At 49.6% G+C, this 16,649-nt stretch overlaps 3 protein-coding genes across 4 annotated transcripts; 2 read left to right on the top strand and 1 right to left on the bottom strand.

The window, feature by feature from the left end:
• Window positions 1–4,263: 4,263 nt before the first annotated feature.
• On the top strand, window positions 4,264–6,448 carry LOC4332759 (pentatricopeptide repeat-containing protein At1g09900). The gene has a single exon (XM_015777329.3). The coding sequence runs from the start codon at window positions 4,404–4,406 to the stop codon at window positions 6,039–6,041; it is 1,638 nt and encodes a 545-aa protein (XP_015632815.1). The 5' UTR covers window positions 4,264–4,403; the 3' UTR covers window positions 6,042–6,448.
• Window positions 6,449–6,599: 151 nt separating this feature from the next.
• LOC4332760 (vicilin-like seed storage protein At2g28490) lies at window positions 6,600–9,099 on the bottom strand. The gene is made up of 5 exons (XM_015777328.3): window positions 8,499–9,099; window positions 8,218–8,399; window positions 8,040–8,135; window positions 7,401–7,871; window positions 6,600–7,288 (listed from the first exon to the last, which is right to left on the bottom strand). The coding sequence occupies exons 1-5, from the start codon at window positions 8,956–8,958 to the stop codon at window positions 6,800–6,802; spliced, it is 1,698 nt and encodes a 565-aa protein (XP_015632814.1). The 5' UTR covers window positions 8,959–9,099; the 3' UTR covers window positions 6,600–6,799.
• A 2,340-nt stretch (window positions 9,100–11,439) lies between these two features.
• Window positions 11,440–15,653, top strand: LOC4332761 (transcription factor RF2b-like). Of its 2 annotated transcripts, NR_175280.1 has the most exons (5): window positions 11,440–12,026; window positions 13,685–13,817; window positions 14,361–14,445; window positions 14,801–15,238; window positions 15,392–15,653. NR_175280.1 is itself a non-coding variant. In NM_001402148.1 (4 exons), exons 1-4 carry the CDS (start codon window positions 11,614–11,616, stop codon window positions 15,157–15,159), a joined length of 990 nt encoding a protein of 329 aa, NP_001389077.1. In that variant the 5' UTR covers window positions 11,440–11,613; the 3' UTR covers window positions 15,160–15,653. The 2 variants fall into 2 exon arrangements, 1 of the variants encoding a protein (NP_001389077.1); NM_001402148.1 differs by having other exon boundaries at window positions 14,801–15,653.
• Window positions 15,654–16,649: the final 996 nt, after the last annotated feature.

Genomic DNA, 16,649 nt, shown 5'->3' on the forward strand with positions numbered 1-16,649 from the left:
AAGTTCTAGAAAATAGCACATGATGGCAGAAGATGATAAGAATGATGAAGTGCAGATTTACCTTCTTGTACTTGAGGTTGAGGGGGAACACCCCACTTATGTATTTCGCCTTTCTAATCCCCTGGAGAAGCTTCCATGTCAAGATTCTAGCATCTGCCGTGCCTTGTTTTCACAAGATCAGGTACCGATTCAGGTGTCTACGAAACCAGACAGCATACAGCTAAAGTTCCAAAGAGCTAATGATCTTGTTGAGTGTGTCGAACTGGAATTGACAAATGGTGAACATGAAAGAACATCCAATTTGGAATTGATAATTGAACCTCTTAAGGCAACAGCTGTTCTGACCTCTTATGACACAGCACAAGGTACTATTGCTTTACTGATAAACTGTAATAATCCTTTTCCATTGTATTTTCATTTTTTAACAAACCAAATTCCTTCATTCTTCTCATTTATAATTTAGGAATGTCAGTACTATGGAGATCAACAACCATATACTCAGTGGTTTCAATGCTGGATCCTAAGGTTAAATCTGTGGTACTGTCCAACAGCGATGCTCTTAAGATGGTATGCCTTAGCATCTACCATTCCTTGTTTATGATTTCCCCTTTTTTTTCATTTTAAATATCATGCAGACCAACAAATAATTTTCCTAACCAATAGATATTCGGTGCCACTGTGATCCGGTTTAGAGGCCATATCTCCAAAGATAGCTTTTACCCCTTGGCCATTGATTTCAAGAGAGATTTTGTCCCTACTGGAATTTTAGGTAAACTTTTAGACATCATCGTAATCGACTTGACCATTATATATTTTAGGGAAGTCCTGATGTGTGTATTTTTTTTGACAAACATTGTAGGCAAAGGTGCTCATGGGTCTGTGTATAGGTGTTCAAGGGGAATAATGCCATTGGCAGTTAAGAAGGTTAGTAAAGAACGCAAAGGAAATCCATGCTCAGAGGTTGAAGCGATGGCTAAATTGAGTGGAGCAAACCATGTGGTACAGATGTATTGTGCTTGGTCAGAGAATGCGGTGTCAGGTCTTGGTTATGTGTACATTGGAATGGAAGTTTTTGAAAGGTACTTACTGAAACTCAAATCAACTCACTGTTGGAATAAGTCCGAAAAAAATGTTAGTTGCTGTTGAGCAATGAGTTTTGTTTCCTTTTTATTGATGGAATATGCAATTTCCTTTTGTTGGTCAGCAATTTGGATGAATACCTTGATGCAAGAAAAGGAGTAAATCTACAAAAGAGCACAACTATATTTGCTGAAATAATGGCTGGAGTGAAGGAAATACACGAAGCAGGAATCATACATAGGGACTTGAAGCCTCTCAATATTCTCATAGACAGTGATGATCACATTTATATCACTGACTTTGGCATCTGTAAGTTTCTGTTTGTAGCATGTAAACTATGATATTGTAAATTCAGTATAGCTAACATTTCAGTTTTCAGCAAAGATAAAGCCATATCCAAGTGCAAATGTGAGGTATCCAGGTGGCCCTCAGTATGGAACCCAATTTTATTGCGACCCTATCTTAAATTCCACCCATCTGCAACATGATGAGAAGGTTAGCCTATATTGTTGTTGGTACCTTTATCTAAAAAAAAATAGTGTTGTTGGTACTAGAAACAGTAATATCATTGATTTATTAACGTTGTTTGTCTTACATAGGTGGACTTTTACAGCTGTGGTATAATTTACTTTGAGATGCATCTGTTAGGGATCACAAAAAGAAGAGCTTATGTAAGAAAGTTCTGCGACAAATACTCATACAGTAAAAGAGGTAATTGGGATATTTGGACTAGTTCCTTGTGGAGTAACTGGGGAGGAGATCTGAAGATTATGAAAGACTTGATCGTGAAGCGTACTGCCTCTTCAATCTTATTGGTAATGGCCTTAATAGAATACACTATCTATAAAAGCAGGGATCTCCATTTTCTTAGAAAAAAAGGATTGATAAAAAAACAAAAGTTTGTGCCACTATAATTTACAAGAAAAAACATTTCTTTTACAGGAGAAGCCACAAGTCGCTGATTCAGAAGATAGGGAAGCACTTGAATGAACAGTCTACTCAAGAGGTCCATCTCTCCCCTCTATGATTTCCCAGGAACTATTGTGTTTATTTAATCAATTCGTTTGAGTTAGAATTCATCAATAGTTGATTTAGGGGGTAAGCTGTTGGAACTTGGAAGTACCAATGGGAAGTCTAATCACGAGGTGTGCTCTTTGTAGTGAAAATTGTGATTTGCATGCTTTCCCATGTTAGATAATCCTCCTAAGTGTCTGGTTTATCGTTTTAGGCTTGTTTACATGGTTCCATGTTTGTCATGTCAGATATGTCCTAGTAGTGCTTAGTTTGCACTTTGCAGCATTTGTTGCTCGCACTCACTTTCTTGGTTAGTTTAGCTTACTAAGGCTCAGTATCATTCATAAAGCATGAATTTCATTCATCTAATTGTTATTTGTGCTTACAACTTCCTCTATCTTTATGCAGGAAAAAACGAATTTACCGATATGGATTCCCATGTAAATAACTGAAGATTAGCAATGTGTCTGCTTGTTTTGCCACAATCCTCATGTGGACAAGTAACTGAAGATTAGCAACGAGATGTGCATAGAGGTTATCTTGTTTGATGGCTCTAAGGCTGTAAATATACTGTCTTAGCTTTCCATAAACTTTCTGTAGATATTTCAGCACGTACAGAAGATTGGCAACGAGATGTATAGATAGAATAGATCTACAGAAACATTGAGATATATAGCGGTATGTTTGGTACATATGATGAGATCATGAGATATACTGGAACACTGCACAGAATGGTATCAGAGGATTTTTTTTAATGGATAAATCAGTGTTTGGTTGGAGGAATAGGGTGGTCCATTATCTTCACACTCACCTTTTTGTTTGGTTTGTGTAATGGAATGGGTTAGATCCACCACCACCTCATCCCTAGAAGTAATTAGTGCCACCTCTATCCCGTAATGGAAGGGATTTTGCCTACATTCATCCCTTATATTCTTAATCCCCATAATGGAAGGACTTCATCCCTCATCATGGGTTTTTTGGTCTCTTTTAGTTAATGGGATTAGTACAGGGTTCACTGATTCGTTTCTTTGCAGAAAATACGTTATACTATTCTGAGAAGCACATTGTTTGTGGGGAATATATTTAGGGTTGGGATCTAAAAAACATGTTTTGAGCTTCTTCCATCCAGACAACATGAGAGTTGATGTACTTAGTAAATCATTTTATAAAACAGTCCCAAGGTAATCGGGCATTCACTACTTTTCCGTTGTGTGTTTCTTTCGTTGATGAATAGTGTTGTCAGAGGGTTAACTCCGCTAGCGAGGGACAACGCGGTCCCCCTTTGTGAGTTCGGCCGGAGGCAGCGAGTGAGCGCAGAGGGAATGGAGAAAAGTAAACGGAGGAAACCCTCGAGGGGGTCAGATACTCGAGGTGGAGGAGACACAAGAGATTTAGACAGGTTCGGGCCGTTGTGGAGCGTAAGTGCGTGACACCCTACTCATGTGTATGATGATTTTTCTGAACTTACAAAGTCTTTGAATCTCTGGTGAGGAAGCTAACGCACGGTCTCTCAGGAGTTGTGGGATCCAACCCCCTCCTCCGTAGGCCTGGACCTCCTTTTATATCTCAAAGGGTTACCACATGTGCCGCAAGAGCTATCACTAGAGGAGGGAAAACATTCTCTATATTAAATACACGTTCCGTGCCTTAGCTCAGAAGTCATCCCTGCATCGGCTGCTGTGCGGGGCCCGTCAAATCATGCCGGCTGACACGGGGACGCCCCTCGTCACTCATCATTTAATGAACAAGGACTTGGGGGAGTAACCACCGTGCTAGAGACACAATCTTGGGTGTGTCCAGTGAGCGGTGAGTGGCTCGAGGTCCCTTATCATCACGATGGGACGCGACATACCTGCCGGCTTATACTAGTACTAACTAGCTTTTCCGGACATTATAACCGGATTTACGGTTGAGGGAGGCGATTCAACTAGCAGCAAGAGATGAGGGGGAAAAAAAGACTTATTCCCAACTCAGATTGACTCAGCCCATCTCCTACGGCCTAGGTCACTCGGCCCATCTCTCCTCACGTGTACACTAACCCACGAGAGGCCTAGGTCACCTCCTGCTGCCTCGGCCTATCTTCCCTAGCTGCTCGAGTGGTGGCAGCCCATATATGACTTGGCCACTTGTCCCGTTGGGCCCTCACCGAGTGGGGAACATTAGGGGTGCTACGCTTCGTGTGCTTGGCGCACTAGCACCTGCGTCGAATCGCTCGACCGCACGACGAGAGCCTCTCATCCTCTCGCCACCGAACCCCATCCATCGCGTCGTCTCTTCCTCCCCAGCTCAGCGCTCTCGTCGGTGCGCCTATGGCGTCTCCCTTCCACTCCTCCTTCCCGCTCTCCCCGCCATCCTCCTGCCATGGAGGAGGCGTCCTCCAGTTTGCCACTCGAGCCGCGACTAGTCCTTTCGCGTCCTACTGCAGAGCGCCGGCGGCACGCGACGGCGGCGACGACCACGACCACGACGCGGGGATACTGCAGGCGCTCGCGTTCAACGGCAACGGGAGCGTCCATGGCGTTCTTGATCCTGGTGTCGAGGAGGAGAAGGAGGCGGGTGACGGCGGCGGCGGCGGGAGGCGGGGCACGCGGATCCGGGCGAGGGACTGCGCGAAGCGGATCATGGGACTCCCCGTCGAGGAGCGGGTCAAGGTGCTCGACCTCCTGCAGCGCGACGACGGGGCGCTCACCGTGTCCGACTACAACGACATCCTCTCCGCGCTCGCCATGGCCGGCGACCACGACTCCGCGGTCGCGCTCTTCCGGGCGCTCCGGCCCAACGGCGTCACGCCCGACGCGCAGTCCTACGCCACCGCCGTGCAGTGCCTCTGCCGGAAGGGCGCCCCCGACGAGGCCAAGGAGGCGCTCGACGAGATGGTGGCGCGCGGCTTCCGCCCCACCGTCGCCACCTTCTCCGCCGTCGTCGGCTGCCTCTGCAAGCGCGGACGCGTCACCAGGGCCATGGAGGTGTTCGACACCATGCGCGCCGTCGGCTGCGAGCCCACCATCCGCACCTACAACAGCCTCATCGGCGGGCTCTGCTACGTCGGGCGGCTCGAGGAGGCGCTGGACCTGCTCAACAAGCTCAAGGAGTCGCCGAAGCAGACGCCGGACATCTACACGTTCACCATTGTCCTCGACGGGTTCTGCAAGGTCGGGCGGACGGACGAGGCCACGCCCATCTTCCACGACGCCGTCAGGAATGGCCTCTCGCCGACGATATTCACCTACAACGCCCTGCTCAACGGCCACTGCAAGGAAGGGAATCCGCTCAAGGCGTACAGCCTGCTCATGGAGATGTGCGGCAACGCCGCCTGCCCGCCGGACAGGATCAGCTTCAGCATCGTGCTGCAGGCGCTGCTGCGCGCCGGCGAGACCTCCGCGGCGTGGCAGGCGTACAAGCGGATGGAGCGCGCCGGGTTCGAGGCCGACGGCCGCGCCCTGGACACGCTCGCGCGGGGCCTGTGCCGTCAGTGCGCGGCGAACGTCGCGGCGCTCGCCGACGCGAGGGAGGTGTTCGGCAAGCTGGTGGCGTCCGGGCACGAGCCGGTGTCGTACACCTACTGCCTGATGGCGCAGGCGCTGGCGCGCGGCGGCGAGGTGGACGCGGCCGTGTCGCTCCTGGGTGAGATGGCGCGCAGGGGTTACGCGCTGCGGAAGCGCGCGTACACCGACGTCGTCCGCGCGCTGTGCGAGCGTGGCCGGGCGCGCGACGCGCTGCGGGTGCTGGCGCTGGTGATCGCCAGGGACTTCGTGCCCGGCCGGAACGCGTTCGACGCGCTGCTCGGCGAGCTCGCCCGGCAGGGGAGGTGGCCCGACGCGATGGCCGTGTACGCCGCCGCCGTGAAGCGCGGCGTCCTCGTCTCCTTGAAGCGGCATAGCAAGGAGGCCCTGCTGGTGCAGGAGCAGACGGAAACGCGAGAATCGTCGGTGCAACCGTGCAACTGAGCGTTCCGCAGTGAAAAATTTTGCTGCAAAATTCACACATTTTTTGGGGGGACTCTATTGTTGGAAGCTCCGGAATCTGCACCGATCAAAGGCGTGCCATTGTTTGCATGCGAATACACGACCAGTTTTGGATTTTCGTTGACAATTCGGGAGGGGAGATGGCGAAAACCAATTTCTGCATAATCGCTTCGACATGATCGGCTCAACCGGCCGGACCATCACGCTACATCAGCACCAGTGCACCAGCACTTTGGCCCTGGTAGCAACGAACGCCACCACCCTTTCCGGAGGCAAACTTTGTTCGGTCATTCTCCGGTGAGGCTATAACTTGCTTCAGTTGCTTGTTGTGACCTGTAAGGCTGTATAAGTAGAACATAATTGGGATTGGAGCGGATTCTGATTCTTCACGCTGATTTTTTCGCAGCTAGTACAAATTTGTAAAAAATGCGCTGATTTATCAGAAGCCGAAATGCTCAACTCAGCAAAAGAACATCAAAGAGCTTAGGACAACTGTTTATAATCAGGCACGATGAATGATCATGTATCGACGCCAAAAAGTAAAAGCAGAAGCATCTTTATTTATTAACGCGACGCCGAAGCAACACGAAGAGCGCAAACATAAGTTGAGCAGACACGCCCATGGTTACAAAAGTTTGGACAGCAAAACAAAGTTAACCAGCTGCATACCTAAGCATGGATTGATAGATAGCTCACATGCTTAATCAGAGTTAAGCAGCTAGCTTACGCGGGCTTAGTTACTACTTCGCCGGCACCTGCTCGATAACCCATGGCTTCCTCTGCTTCGCCGCCTTCTTCTTCTCCTCCCACCTCTCGTCCTCGGGCTCCTCCTCCCACTTCTTCTTCTTCTTCTTCTCCGGCCAGGACGGCAGGATCACCGCCTCATTCTGCGCCAGCACCAGCTTCCTCATCGCCTTCTCCGGGACGCCGAACGCGGCGGCGAGCTCCGTCCCGAGCAGGGCGCGGAGCACGGAGGAGCCGCCGACGAGGAACTGAGGGTGGTTCCGCCGCGCCGACGTCGTGAACCCGAAGAACACGAACGGCCCGCCCCGCGACGCCACCTGGCAGAACGGGAAGTAGCGCGGGATGTAGAACACGTCGCCGGCGCGCACCGTCGCGCTCATCGCCTTCGACCCGTTCGGGAACACGACCTCGATGCAGCCCGTCCCGCTGAGCACGACGCCGTACTCCGTCGCCCTCGGGTTCACGTGCGGCGCCATCATCGATCCCTGCGACAACGCAACGCATATGCAACGATCGCCGTGTCAAATCTGTAGTAGTACAGAGGCTGCAGACAAGAGTACGTATGCGTATGAGGAAGAAGAGGGCAAGGTTGCATACGGCGGTGAGGTTGACGAGATAGACGCCGATGTCGGAGTGGCCGAGGGGCTCGTAGTCGTGCTTGTCGACGGCGACGCTGGATCCGTAGGCGTTGCGGAAGCCGGTGCCCTGCTCGTAGAGGTTGTACGGCTCCGGCGCGCGCACCGTCTTGTCCTTCTTCTTCTTCGGCTGCGCGGCCACGGAGTTGGACGGCGCCCCGCCTCCGACCACTCCGAGGAGACGGCCCACGAGCTTCGTCCACGACCACGTCGACGACGCTTCGTCCACCACCAACTCCTCCTCCTCCTCCTCCTCCTCCTCGCCTCTGCCCACTGGCCTCCACTGCCCGGCCGCCGCGCCGCGCCGTGCTCCGCTGTATCCGACTCCCACGCCGCCTTGGCCGCCGCTCATCACGGGCTCCGTGGTGTAGTACATGATAGGCCCCCGCCCGGTATCCACCAGTAATGTTTGATCCAAATCCTCGAAAGTGGTCTAGAACATGAGACATCAATGACCCCAAAATTAATCACGCGCATATGATTATATGATCGATTGGAGATTAATGGATCAATTCCCCATGTCTATGTGTTGTAACTTGCACGATGGAAATTGTTCGTTTTTTTTCGAAATTGAGAACTGTTTCAGTTTAGTAGGGCTAACGTTGAACGCGATAACGAGCGTCTTGGGGTCAAAGCCGGCGATCACCGACTGCGGGTGCCTTGAACCGCCGCCGCCGCCACCACCAAGGAAGAAGGCCTGCATTGCACCATCGTAATTCATTAGCGGAGATGACGAGTAAAACGATCGATGGTGTTAACGAAGGCATGATGTGGTCGACCTGATAAGGGCCGAAGCCGATGTTATCGGAGGCGTCGATGCTGCAGATGATCTTCAGCCTCTGGCCCTTGCCGGAGTTGACCATGTAGAACGTCGAGCCGGCGTCGATGTGGAGGACGTCGCCCATCTTGAGGTTCTTCTCCACGAGCTCGTCCTTGTGCATCCATCCCACCTTCACCTCCCCTGCTCACATCCAAATCAATCAAGCTCGTGCACACGCGCGAGCTAGCGGAATGAATCGACTCGATTTCTGCTCGAATTGTTGAGAGATCGGAGATGTACCTAGCTGCACGAAGAGGATGAGGTTGGAGTCGACGTACTGCGGCACGAACAGCGTCTTGGGCTCCATGGTGATGAAGCCGATGTGCATGAGCCCCTCCCGGCAGCACCCGGAGGCCGCCGACCAGCCGCGCTGCCACGGGTCCGGCACGGCGGCCGGCGGCCACGGCCGGCCGCGCACCACGCGCACGTGCCCTCCCTCCGACTCCACCACCTTCTCCCCCCGGTCCAGCACGAACAGCCCCCTCTCCGCTGGCCTCGGCTTGGGGCCGGGGTGATCGCCGCCGCCGCCGCCGCCCTTTCCCCCCTCCTCCTCCTCCTCCGGACGCCACTCCCCCTCATGCTCCTCCTCCCAGTCCCAACCCTTCCCGCCGCGCCGCGACGCCGCCGAGCACCGCGAGAGGAGCAGCAGCAGCAGCATCAGCAGCGGCGCCACCGCTGCCGCCACGCGACGACGACCCATCGATCGAGCCGTTCGATGTCGTCCTAAACGCCTAGCTAGCAAGCTAATCACTCTTCCTCGAGCAAACTGATTATGTTCTGCCTCTCGTGATCTCTTTGTCCGCGCGCAGTGCAGGGCTCGATCGGTGCGCGCCGTGGGCGTGACGAGCGAGGAGGGAGAGGAGGGTTAAAAGAGGCGACGGGTGGCGCTGGCGCGGCGCGGCAGCGCGGCGCACGTGTCGGCGTGCATGGCGCGGCCACGGGCTCCACGTAGCGCGCGCATGCATGGCAGCATGGCCGCATGGGCGAGTGAGGGAGGGAGGCAGTCAGGCAGCGGGGTTGTTGGCGCGCGAGGCCGGTGACCGCCGACCGCCCAGCTGCGCTCCAAATTCCAACTGTGCGCCACGCCCGGCGCGGAAGAAATTCAGAGACGTTCGTCACACCATGCGCCGGCGTCTTCTGTAGTTTTCTGTGTTTTCTTTTTTGGGCAATGCAAGAAGCAAGGCTGAAAAGGCTTTTGATATGATATGTACTAGGTGTACGCTACGTACAAAGAAACAAAACCAGACCGCTGTATTAGCATTACCTTGTATGTGAAGCCAATGTGCTTGGACTTGGCCTGGCGCGGTGTATGCGGCTCTTGTGTACATCAGTACATGGTGGTGTGCAACTGTGCACCACTGTTTCTGGCGATGCTCATCGGAGGTTATGGTGATGAGCGGATGGCACGCGATGCATGTGTGATGTCGCGAACGCTGAGCGCCGTCGACCCGTAGAAGATCACGGCGGCTCCGCGGCCGAACAAGCACAGCCTCGTCCTGCCCTGCGCGGCTGGGGCATTTAACTATTTGCCACTTTTAGATTTGTCAATTAACTATTTGCGACAACTATCTCAATAACATGTAGGTCCACATGTGTCTATGACATGTGGGTCCAGTGGCAAATAGTTAATTGCCACATCTAAAAGTGGCATATAGTTTAATATCTCCTGCGCGGCCTGTGGCAGTGTGGCCCAAGCACGGTGCATTGAGATCGTGCCCATTATGGGCCGGTTAAGAACATTCTGCGCAATGTTGGGCTAGAAACCTGGGAAAAAAAAGAATAAGTTCACCTTACGTTCCTCAATTTGTCGTCGATTCTGAAATTCATCCCTCAGCAGTATAGTGACCGGTATTGGCTAACGTGGCGGGGCGAGTGGGCCCTCATGTCAGTGCCCAACTCTTATCCCTCCTCTCGTTCTCCCTCTTCCGTGTGGTATTGAGCTCTAGAGGCTCGGGCGAACGGTGGAGAATGAGGCCACAAAGAGGGTGCAGCCGGCATCGGACAACTCCTTCGACTCAACAGAGTCGGCTAAGGTAGTGCCTGAGCCCACTGCAGAGGGGAAGGAATTGGAGGGGAGACTTGGCTCCTACCATCACTAGCAGCGAGAGTCGAGCGTTGGACCCGTGGGGCGCCGATGTTGGAGAAAACGGCTCTAGCGACGATTGGATCTCGACGAGGGATGGAATAGGGTCATTGGACTTTGGGGAGCCTATTGGCGACAGAGGCTGGATCGATTGGGAACAAGGACGGTGGAATTGTGATGTTCCAAGAGGGTAAGGTGACGAAACAAGGAGATGATCGGTGCGCATGTCGCACGGGGCAGTGTCGGTGATCGGGCGCTGGAGGGAGATGGAGGACAGGTGAGGGGAGCGACGAGGGGTTCTTTGCGGCATACGACGGGAATGTTGGGTCCCACGTGACGGAGGCGTATCGGGAGTATATGAACATGGTATTCGCTGAGGAGGTGCGGTTTCGAAGGCTGCTGTATGGTGACGACAGCATGAACATCGAGGATGAAGACCACGCCCAATGAAAAGAGACTGTGGCGGCCTGCTTTGCCTGTGTGGACAACGAAGTCTGCGACGCCAAGGAAGCCGACACAAGTACCATGTACGAATCCACATATATTTTATATTTAGTTCTAAATTATTGGAGCGGAGGGAGAATGTTATTTAACAATGTATAATCATGTCTGCGGATAATTGTAGCCAACTCGTAAACAATGGAGCTAATACGTTAACATACGGTCCGACGCGTGTATTGCCCTGCATCCGGTTCCATAATCCGCCAGTCTGCTGCGTTCACCAGTCACCACCATCCGCTACAGAGAGACATTACCGACTTGGTTCGGCTCACTTCACTTGCATGTTATTTAACAATGTATAATCATGTATGTGGATAATTGTAGCCAACTCGTAAACAATGGAGCTGCTACGTTAACAGACGGTCCGACGCGTGTATTATTGTTCTGTATCCGGTTCCACGATCCGCCAATCCGCTGCATTCACCCGTCACCACCACCCGCCACGGAGAGACAGTCCCGGCTCGGTTCGGCTCACTTCACTTGCGTCCCCGTGGGCGCTCACATGCTGCCCATCCTCCCGCCTCCATCCCCCAGCCCAGACCCCAGATCCCCCCACCCCACCACCTCATAAAGACCAAACCAAACCCAAAAGCAACCAACGCCATCCCAGCGCAGCGCAGGCACGCACGGCACCGGCGGCGGAGGACGCGGCAGGAGCAGCAGCCGCCTCCTCCAATCCCCGAGCCGAACACTCGCTGGCGGGCGCGCGCGCGCGCAGCCGGGGAACCGGGGGGGAGACAGGGTGGTGGTGGTGAGGCGGGGGCGAGCGCAATGCAGGAGCCAAAGCACACCGATCCGGCGGCCATGCGCGGGGCGCACCACCGCCGGGCCAGATCTGAGGTCGCCTTCCGCCTGCCCGACGACCTCGACCTCGGCGGCGGCGGCGCGGGGGCGTTCGACGAGATCGGCTCCGAGGACGACCTCTTCTCCACCTTCATGGACATCGAGAAGATCTCCTCCGGCCCCGCCGCCGCGGGGGGCTCCGACCGGGACCGCGCCGCGGAGACGTCCTCGCCGCCGCGCCCCAAGCACCGCCACAGCAGCTCCGTCGACGGCTCCGGGTTCTTCGCCGCCGCGCGGAAGGACGCCGCCGCATCGCTGGCGGAGGTCATGGAGGCTAAGAAGGCCATGACCCCCGAGCAGCTCTCCGAGCTCGCCGCCATCGACCCCAAGCGCGCCAAAAGGTGCAAAGCCTCCCCGATCTCCCGCTCTCCATCCATCCGCTTGCTCTCGCGAATCCGACGTTGTCGTTGATGCTTAGATTAGAAAGGTGCCCGTCACACGCCATAGATTAACAGATTACCTGTTTCGTTTCTCCAAGGTAGCAGGGAATCATACCAGACGAGGTACCTAGGACAATTATGCATGCATGCATCTTTCTGAAAAATGCCTGGAGGTTAGAGAAAAAGATGTGCATTTGCGTCTTGTTTGTTTCTTTGCGTACTGTGTGGATTATTGGATAGATGGCGCTTGGTGGTTGGTTGGCAGATCAGGAGTTAAGGTTATAAGTGCTAGTTATCGAGCACTCGGTTGGTGGGATTGTTATGGATAAGTGTTTGCTGCTGTGAGGTGGCGGCTTGGCGCATGCTTTTGTTGGCTTTTTTTTGCTGGGATTGTGAAAGGGGGTGGGTCAATAGAGTAGGTGTAATCGTTAGTTACTTTTTAGTTGTGCATATGCGCTGGTTTTAATTCGATATTAGTTACTGTCTAAGATGCTAGATACTGTTTGGATGTCTGATTAGATTGTTTTTTGTTTCTCTTTGCTTAGCTCTGGTACCTAAGAAATGTGATGAACAAATGTTGCATCTCTAGTTAAACTATGAAAATGTAGCACAATGATATGCGATTAGTGACATGTTATTAAACCGGATTGTCTGGATTGATTGTGAAAGGCAGTGGGACTGTGGGAGCAACAACCAAAGGATAGACATCCAATCGAATAAGAGAAAGCAACAGTCTCAGTTTTGGAATTATTCTTTGAGGTCGTGTGTAGGCGTGTAGCCAATCAAATTAGAGAAAATACCATCACCTTCTGGAGTAGCTATTTAGGGGCTGCAAATACTTAATAGTCAAAATTTTCTATATCTTAAAGCAATCAACCAATATAAAACTGTGAGGGCAGTACTTCATTTCTTCAACACATTGAAGATGTGCATTGATGCCTTCTGCAATGTAGGTCTGTCAACTTAGATGTTCTAATTATCAGCATGGTTGTGATCTCACCAGTACTAAACCATGGTATACTTTCCACCTCAATAAACTATTGCTATTCAGTTTAACCAGATAGTATATCTAAACTTATTTTTTTACAGTTAACGTCTGATGCGTTAAAATTGCATTGCCTCCCTTTGTTTTCTCCCTAATTGTATGCAGTAAACAGTTTGTGTGAAACATCAACCAAAAAAGATCGCTTTACACATGCCAGTTGGTTGACTTGTCTGTAATTCTGCACATGCTTCCGATTTTGTTTTGTTTTCTAAACAATATACAAATGCTTCCCCAGTTCATCTTTAATTTAATAAGGTTATCCGGGCAATGAATATTTCTTCTTTTCTGTTCTGATATATACAAAAATACTGAACATACCATTATTTAACAAAATTTGACTACACTTGTGTTTGATGTTGATAAATAACACTCCTATTTCTTTCTTGAAATCTATGGTGGGATTTATCCCTAATTCATGATTTCTTTTAAATTTGTAAATATTGTTTGTAATGTGGAAAGTGGATTGAAGATGAACACCCTCAATCGCTGGCAAATTATCATTATGTTCCTGAAATATTTTTAAACCAGGCAATTTGTAATATTTTGTTAACCTCTTGAGTTTGTTCTCTTACAGAATTCTGGCGAACAGACAATCTGCAGCTCGGTCAAAAGAGAGAAAAGCTCGTTACATAACAGAACTTGAGCGGAAGGTTCAAACTCTTCAGACTGAAGCCACTACTCTCTCAGCACAACTCACACTATTTCAGGTGCCTTTCCATCTATCTTTTGCCTCATGGTTTAAATCATGAGTTTCTGGAAACAGTAATCCTGTACTAGTGAAACACTGTTTTTCCTTGGCAATCTTAGTAAACAAACTGGCTGTCGGCTGTTCCTCCATCCCCAATAGTTACCACTTACCACACAGCAAACAAACTGTAGCTTCTTTGCTAGATGCAAGAATCCCATACAAGACGAGAACCAAGTTGCGGCTTCCTTGTGGATTGCATCTAGCTTGATAGTTTTTCATGTACCATTGGACAACTTGTATGTTGTATGCATGACTTCTGCACATGCTATGATCATTATAAATATCCATTGGATTATTTTATATGGCTATGTGAACACCTTGAAGAGCTGAATGCTGATGGAGTGCATGTGAGAATAAAGAATAAATCTATTCGTTGACTTTTGACTATCTTGTTATAGGTTATGCTATTTTGTTGTGCTGTTGACTTCTGAAAGAGCATAAAACCTTTCAATTTATGGCTGTGCTAAACTACTGGCTCTTAAAACATTTCTTTTACTTTCAGAGAGACACAACTGGGCTTTCTGCAGAAAATGCAGAGCTCAAGATACGGTTGCAGGCCATGGAACAACAGGCTCAACTGCGAGATGGTGAGCATTTTCCTTAACTGGATAACTATAGTTACTTAACATTTGTTGTTTTTCATCAACAATAACTAGTGGTAAAAGTATAAAACTGATCATTATATTGGAAATGATAGCATCAAAGTTCATTTATCCTTTCCTGATAGACACACCCTTTTCATTTTACAATTCAGTCTAGAGCTATCCTAGCTATATACGTTCTATTTGTGACATCTTAAATTTTGTGCCAAAAGCTAGAATGATTTTTAATACGGAGACCCGTGTAATTATATTGGATATGTAGAAGTGATAGCTGGAGTATGAATTGCAACTGTGAGCGTACCTTTCTGGTTCTAACAAAAAGTGTGATATAATTTTTCAGCTCTGAATGATGCACTAAAGCAGGAACTGGAGAGGCTTAAGCTCGCTACTGGTGAGATGACAAATTCCAATGAGACATATAGCATGGGACTGCAACATGTCCCATACAACACCCCTTTCTTCCCTCTCGCCCAGCATAATGCAGCCCGCCAGAACGGTGGAACCCAGTTGCCACCACAATTCCAACCACCCCGTCCTAATGTGCCCAATCACATGCTATCCCATCCAAACGGTTTGCAAGATATCATGCAGCAAGACCCTCTTGGCCGGCTTCAGGGTTTGGACATCAGCAAAGGGCCTCTAGTTGTGAAATCAGAGAGCAGCTCGATCTCTGCAAGTGAAAGCAGCAGCACCTTCTAACCAGGCCTACCCACCGAGCCCACAGTTCCATTAGATTCGTTTGTTCATAGCCTGACATCCTCGCGCTGCTCCCTGTTCTGTAAGCTTATTATTTATTCAATTCGTTCGATTTAGTTGAAATTGTTCGTAATTGCAGTGGCTGATCTATTCCCTTCTGTGGACATGATTCCTGTACCCCTCACATCCATTTGTTTTGGGTTCATCTCCTGTGTGCTGTGTTTGGGATTATCAGGGCACCAGGACTGGCTTTCTCCGAGAATACTGTGTTCTTTGTGGTCGTGTGGACTTGTTCACCATGGATTCAATTCAACCTTTTGAAAAGATGCATGTATTCTCTGATTTTTTTTTCTCAGTCATGTACATGTCACTGTTATGCTAGTTTGATTGATGTGTACTGTGGAATTTGTGGATAACAAAAGGAGTTAAGATTGGGATTGCTGTGGAACCATCTGTATCGTATATTCGTATGTGACTAATGTTGGGAAATTGTTCTATTCTTGTTCACCATATGCATGTGGGGTAACTTTTCCACTTTTCATAGTCTCTTACTATTGTGGAATATGGATTTGTATGCGTGTTATGTACTCCGAGCATTTGTGCCTGCTAACAATGACTTGACAAATACTACTATTAGAGGCCAAAAGCTTCGATCCAGTATTTTTGACAATGCACGCGTTTACTTCTTGAGGTTTCAACAAGACGAATCAAAATTCAAATGATGCATGTGTGCTGATCATTTTGCACTCTAAACCTGCTACTGTTTCGACCTAGAGTGCTGTTGCAATACCCTTATGATCATCCACGTTAAAGACCATATCGAATTACAACTCTGACCTGTATAGTTTTCTTAAATCTTAAAAGGGGACTGGTTCACCAATTGGCATATATACGGCTGATGGCAGCGAATCCTTAAAAAGGAACTGGTTCACCAATACGGCAATACACTAACGAACGTGACGGAAGCAAACGTTAAAATCGTCAATCCAGTGGGACTACAATTTTCACTGGCGACAGCTTCATCTATGTCCTTTCCCCTTTTTTTTTTTATTTTTCTGATGTCATTTTAAACAAATTTGTCTTCTACTCCTCCTCCACCTCTCCCGTGTCGATCAATAAATTGTTTCTTTAAGGAAATATCAGTAGTGAGGTCGGTTTAGGGCAGGTTTGTTTTGTTGTCACTTTCCACCTTAAAAAAGTATTATCAAAGTTTGATAGGGTAATAAACTAAACATAATTTTAACATTGCTACCTTATTAAAGATTGGCAATTCCAAAAGTTCTCTCTCACAAAAACTCAACTAAAATAAGTAAGGCTTCAAACCAAACGTAAACAACTCTATCAAAATTCAGTAACATCAAAACGTGCTAAAATTTGGCATAACTAAAATTGGTAAGATTTGTTTTGGCAACAAAGTAAACAAACCCTTAAATCCTGACAACTACGAATATTATGAATATGTAGCTGAACTTTCACTTGGGCTTCAGTGTTAT

This window comes from Oryza sativa, chromosome 3 (assembly GCF_034140825.1).
Source record: "Oryza sativa Japonica Group chromosome 3, ASM3414082v1".
NCBI lineage: Eukaryota > Viridiplantae > Streptophyta > Magnoliopsida > Poales > Poaceae > Oryza > Oryza sativa.

Bases quoted from the DNA above. Each gene is read 5' to 3' on its own strand.
- LOC4332761 (NM_001402148.1), top strand. From the start codon at position 11,614: ATGCAGGAGCCAAAGCACACCGATCCGGCGGCCATGCGCGGGGCGCAC. The intron at 12,027-13,684 runs GTGCAAAGCCTC...GTTCTCTTACAG, and splicing joins GACCCCAAGCGCGCCAAAAG to AATTCTGGCGAACAGACAAT. The intron at 13,818-14,360 runs GTGCCTTTCCAT...TTTTACTTTCAG, and splicing joins CACAACTCACACTATTTCAG to AGAGACACAACTGGGCTTTC.
- LOC4332759 (XM_015777329.3), top strand. From the start codon at position 4,404: ATGGCGTCTCCCTTCCACTCCTCCTTCCCGCTCTCCCCGCCATCCTCC.
- LOC4332760 (XM_015777328.3), bottom strand. From the start codon at position 8,958: ATGGGTCGTCGTCGCGTGGCGGCAGCGGTGGCGCCGCTGCTGATGCTG. The intron at 8,400-8,498 runs GTACATCTCCGA...GGATGTGAGCAG, and splicing joins CATCCTCTTCGTGCAGCTAG to GGGAGGTGAAGGTGGGATGG. The intron at 7,289-7,400 runs GTATGCAACCTT...GCGTTGTCGCAG, and splicing joins ATCTCGTCAACCTCACCGCC to GGATCGATGATGGCGCCGCA.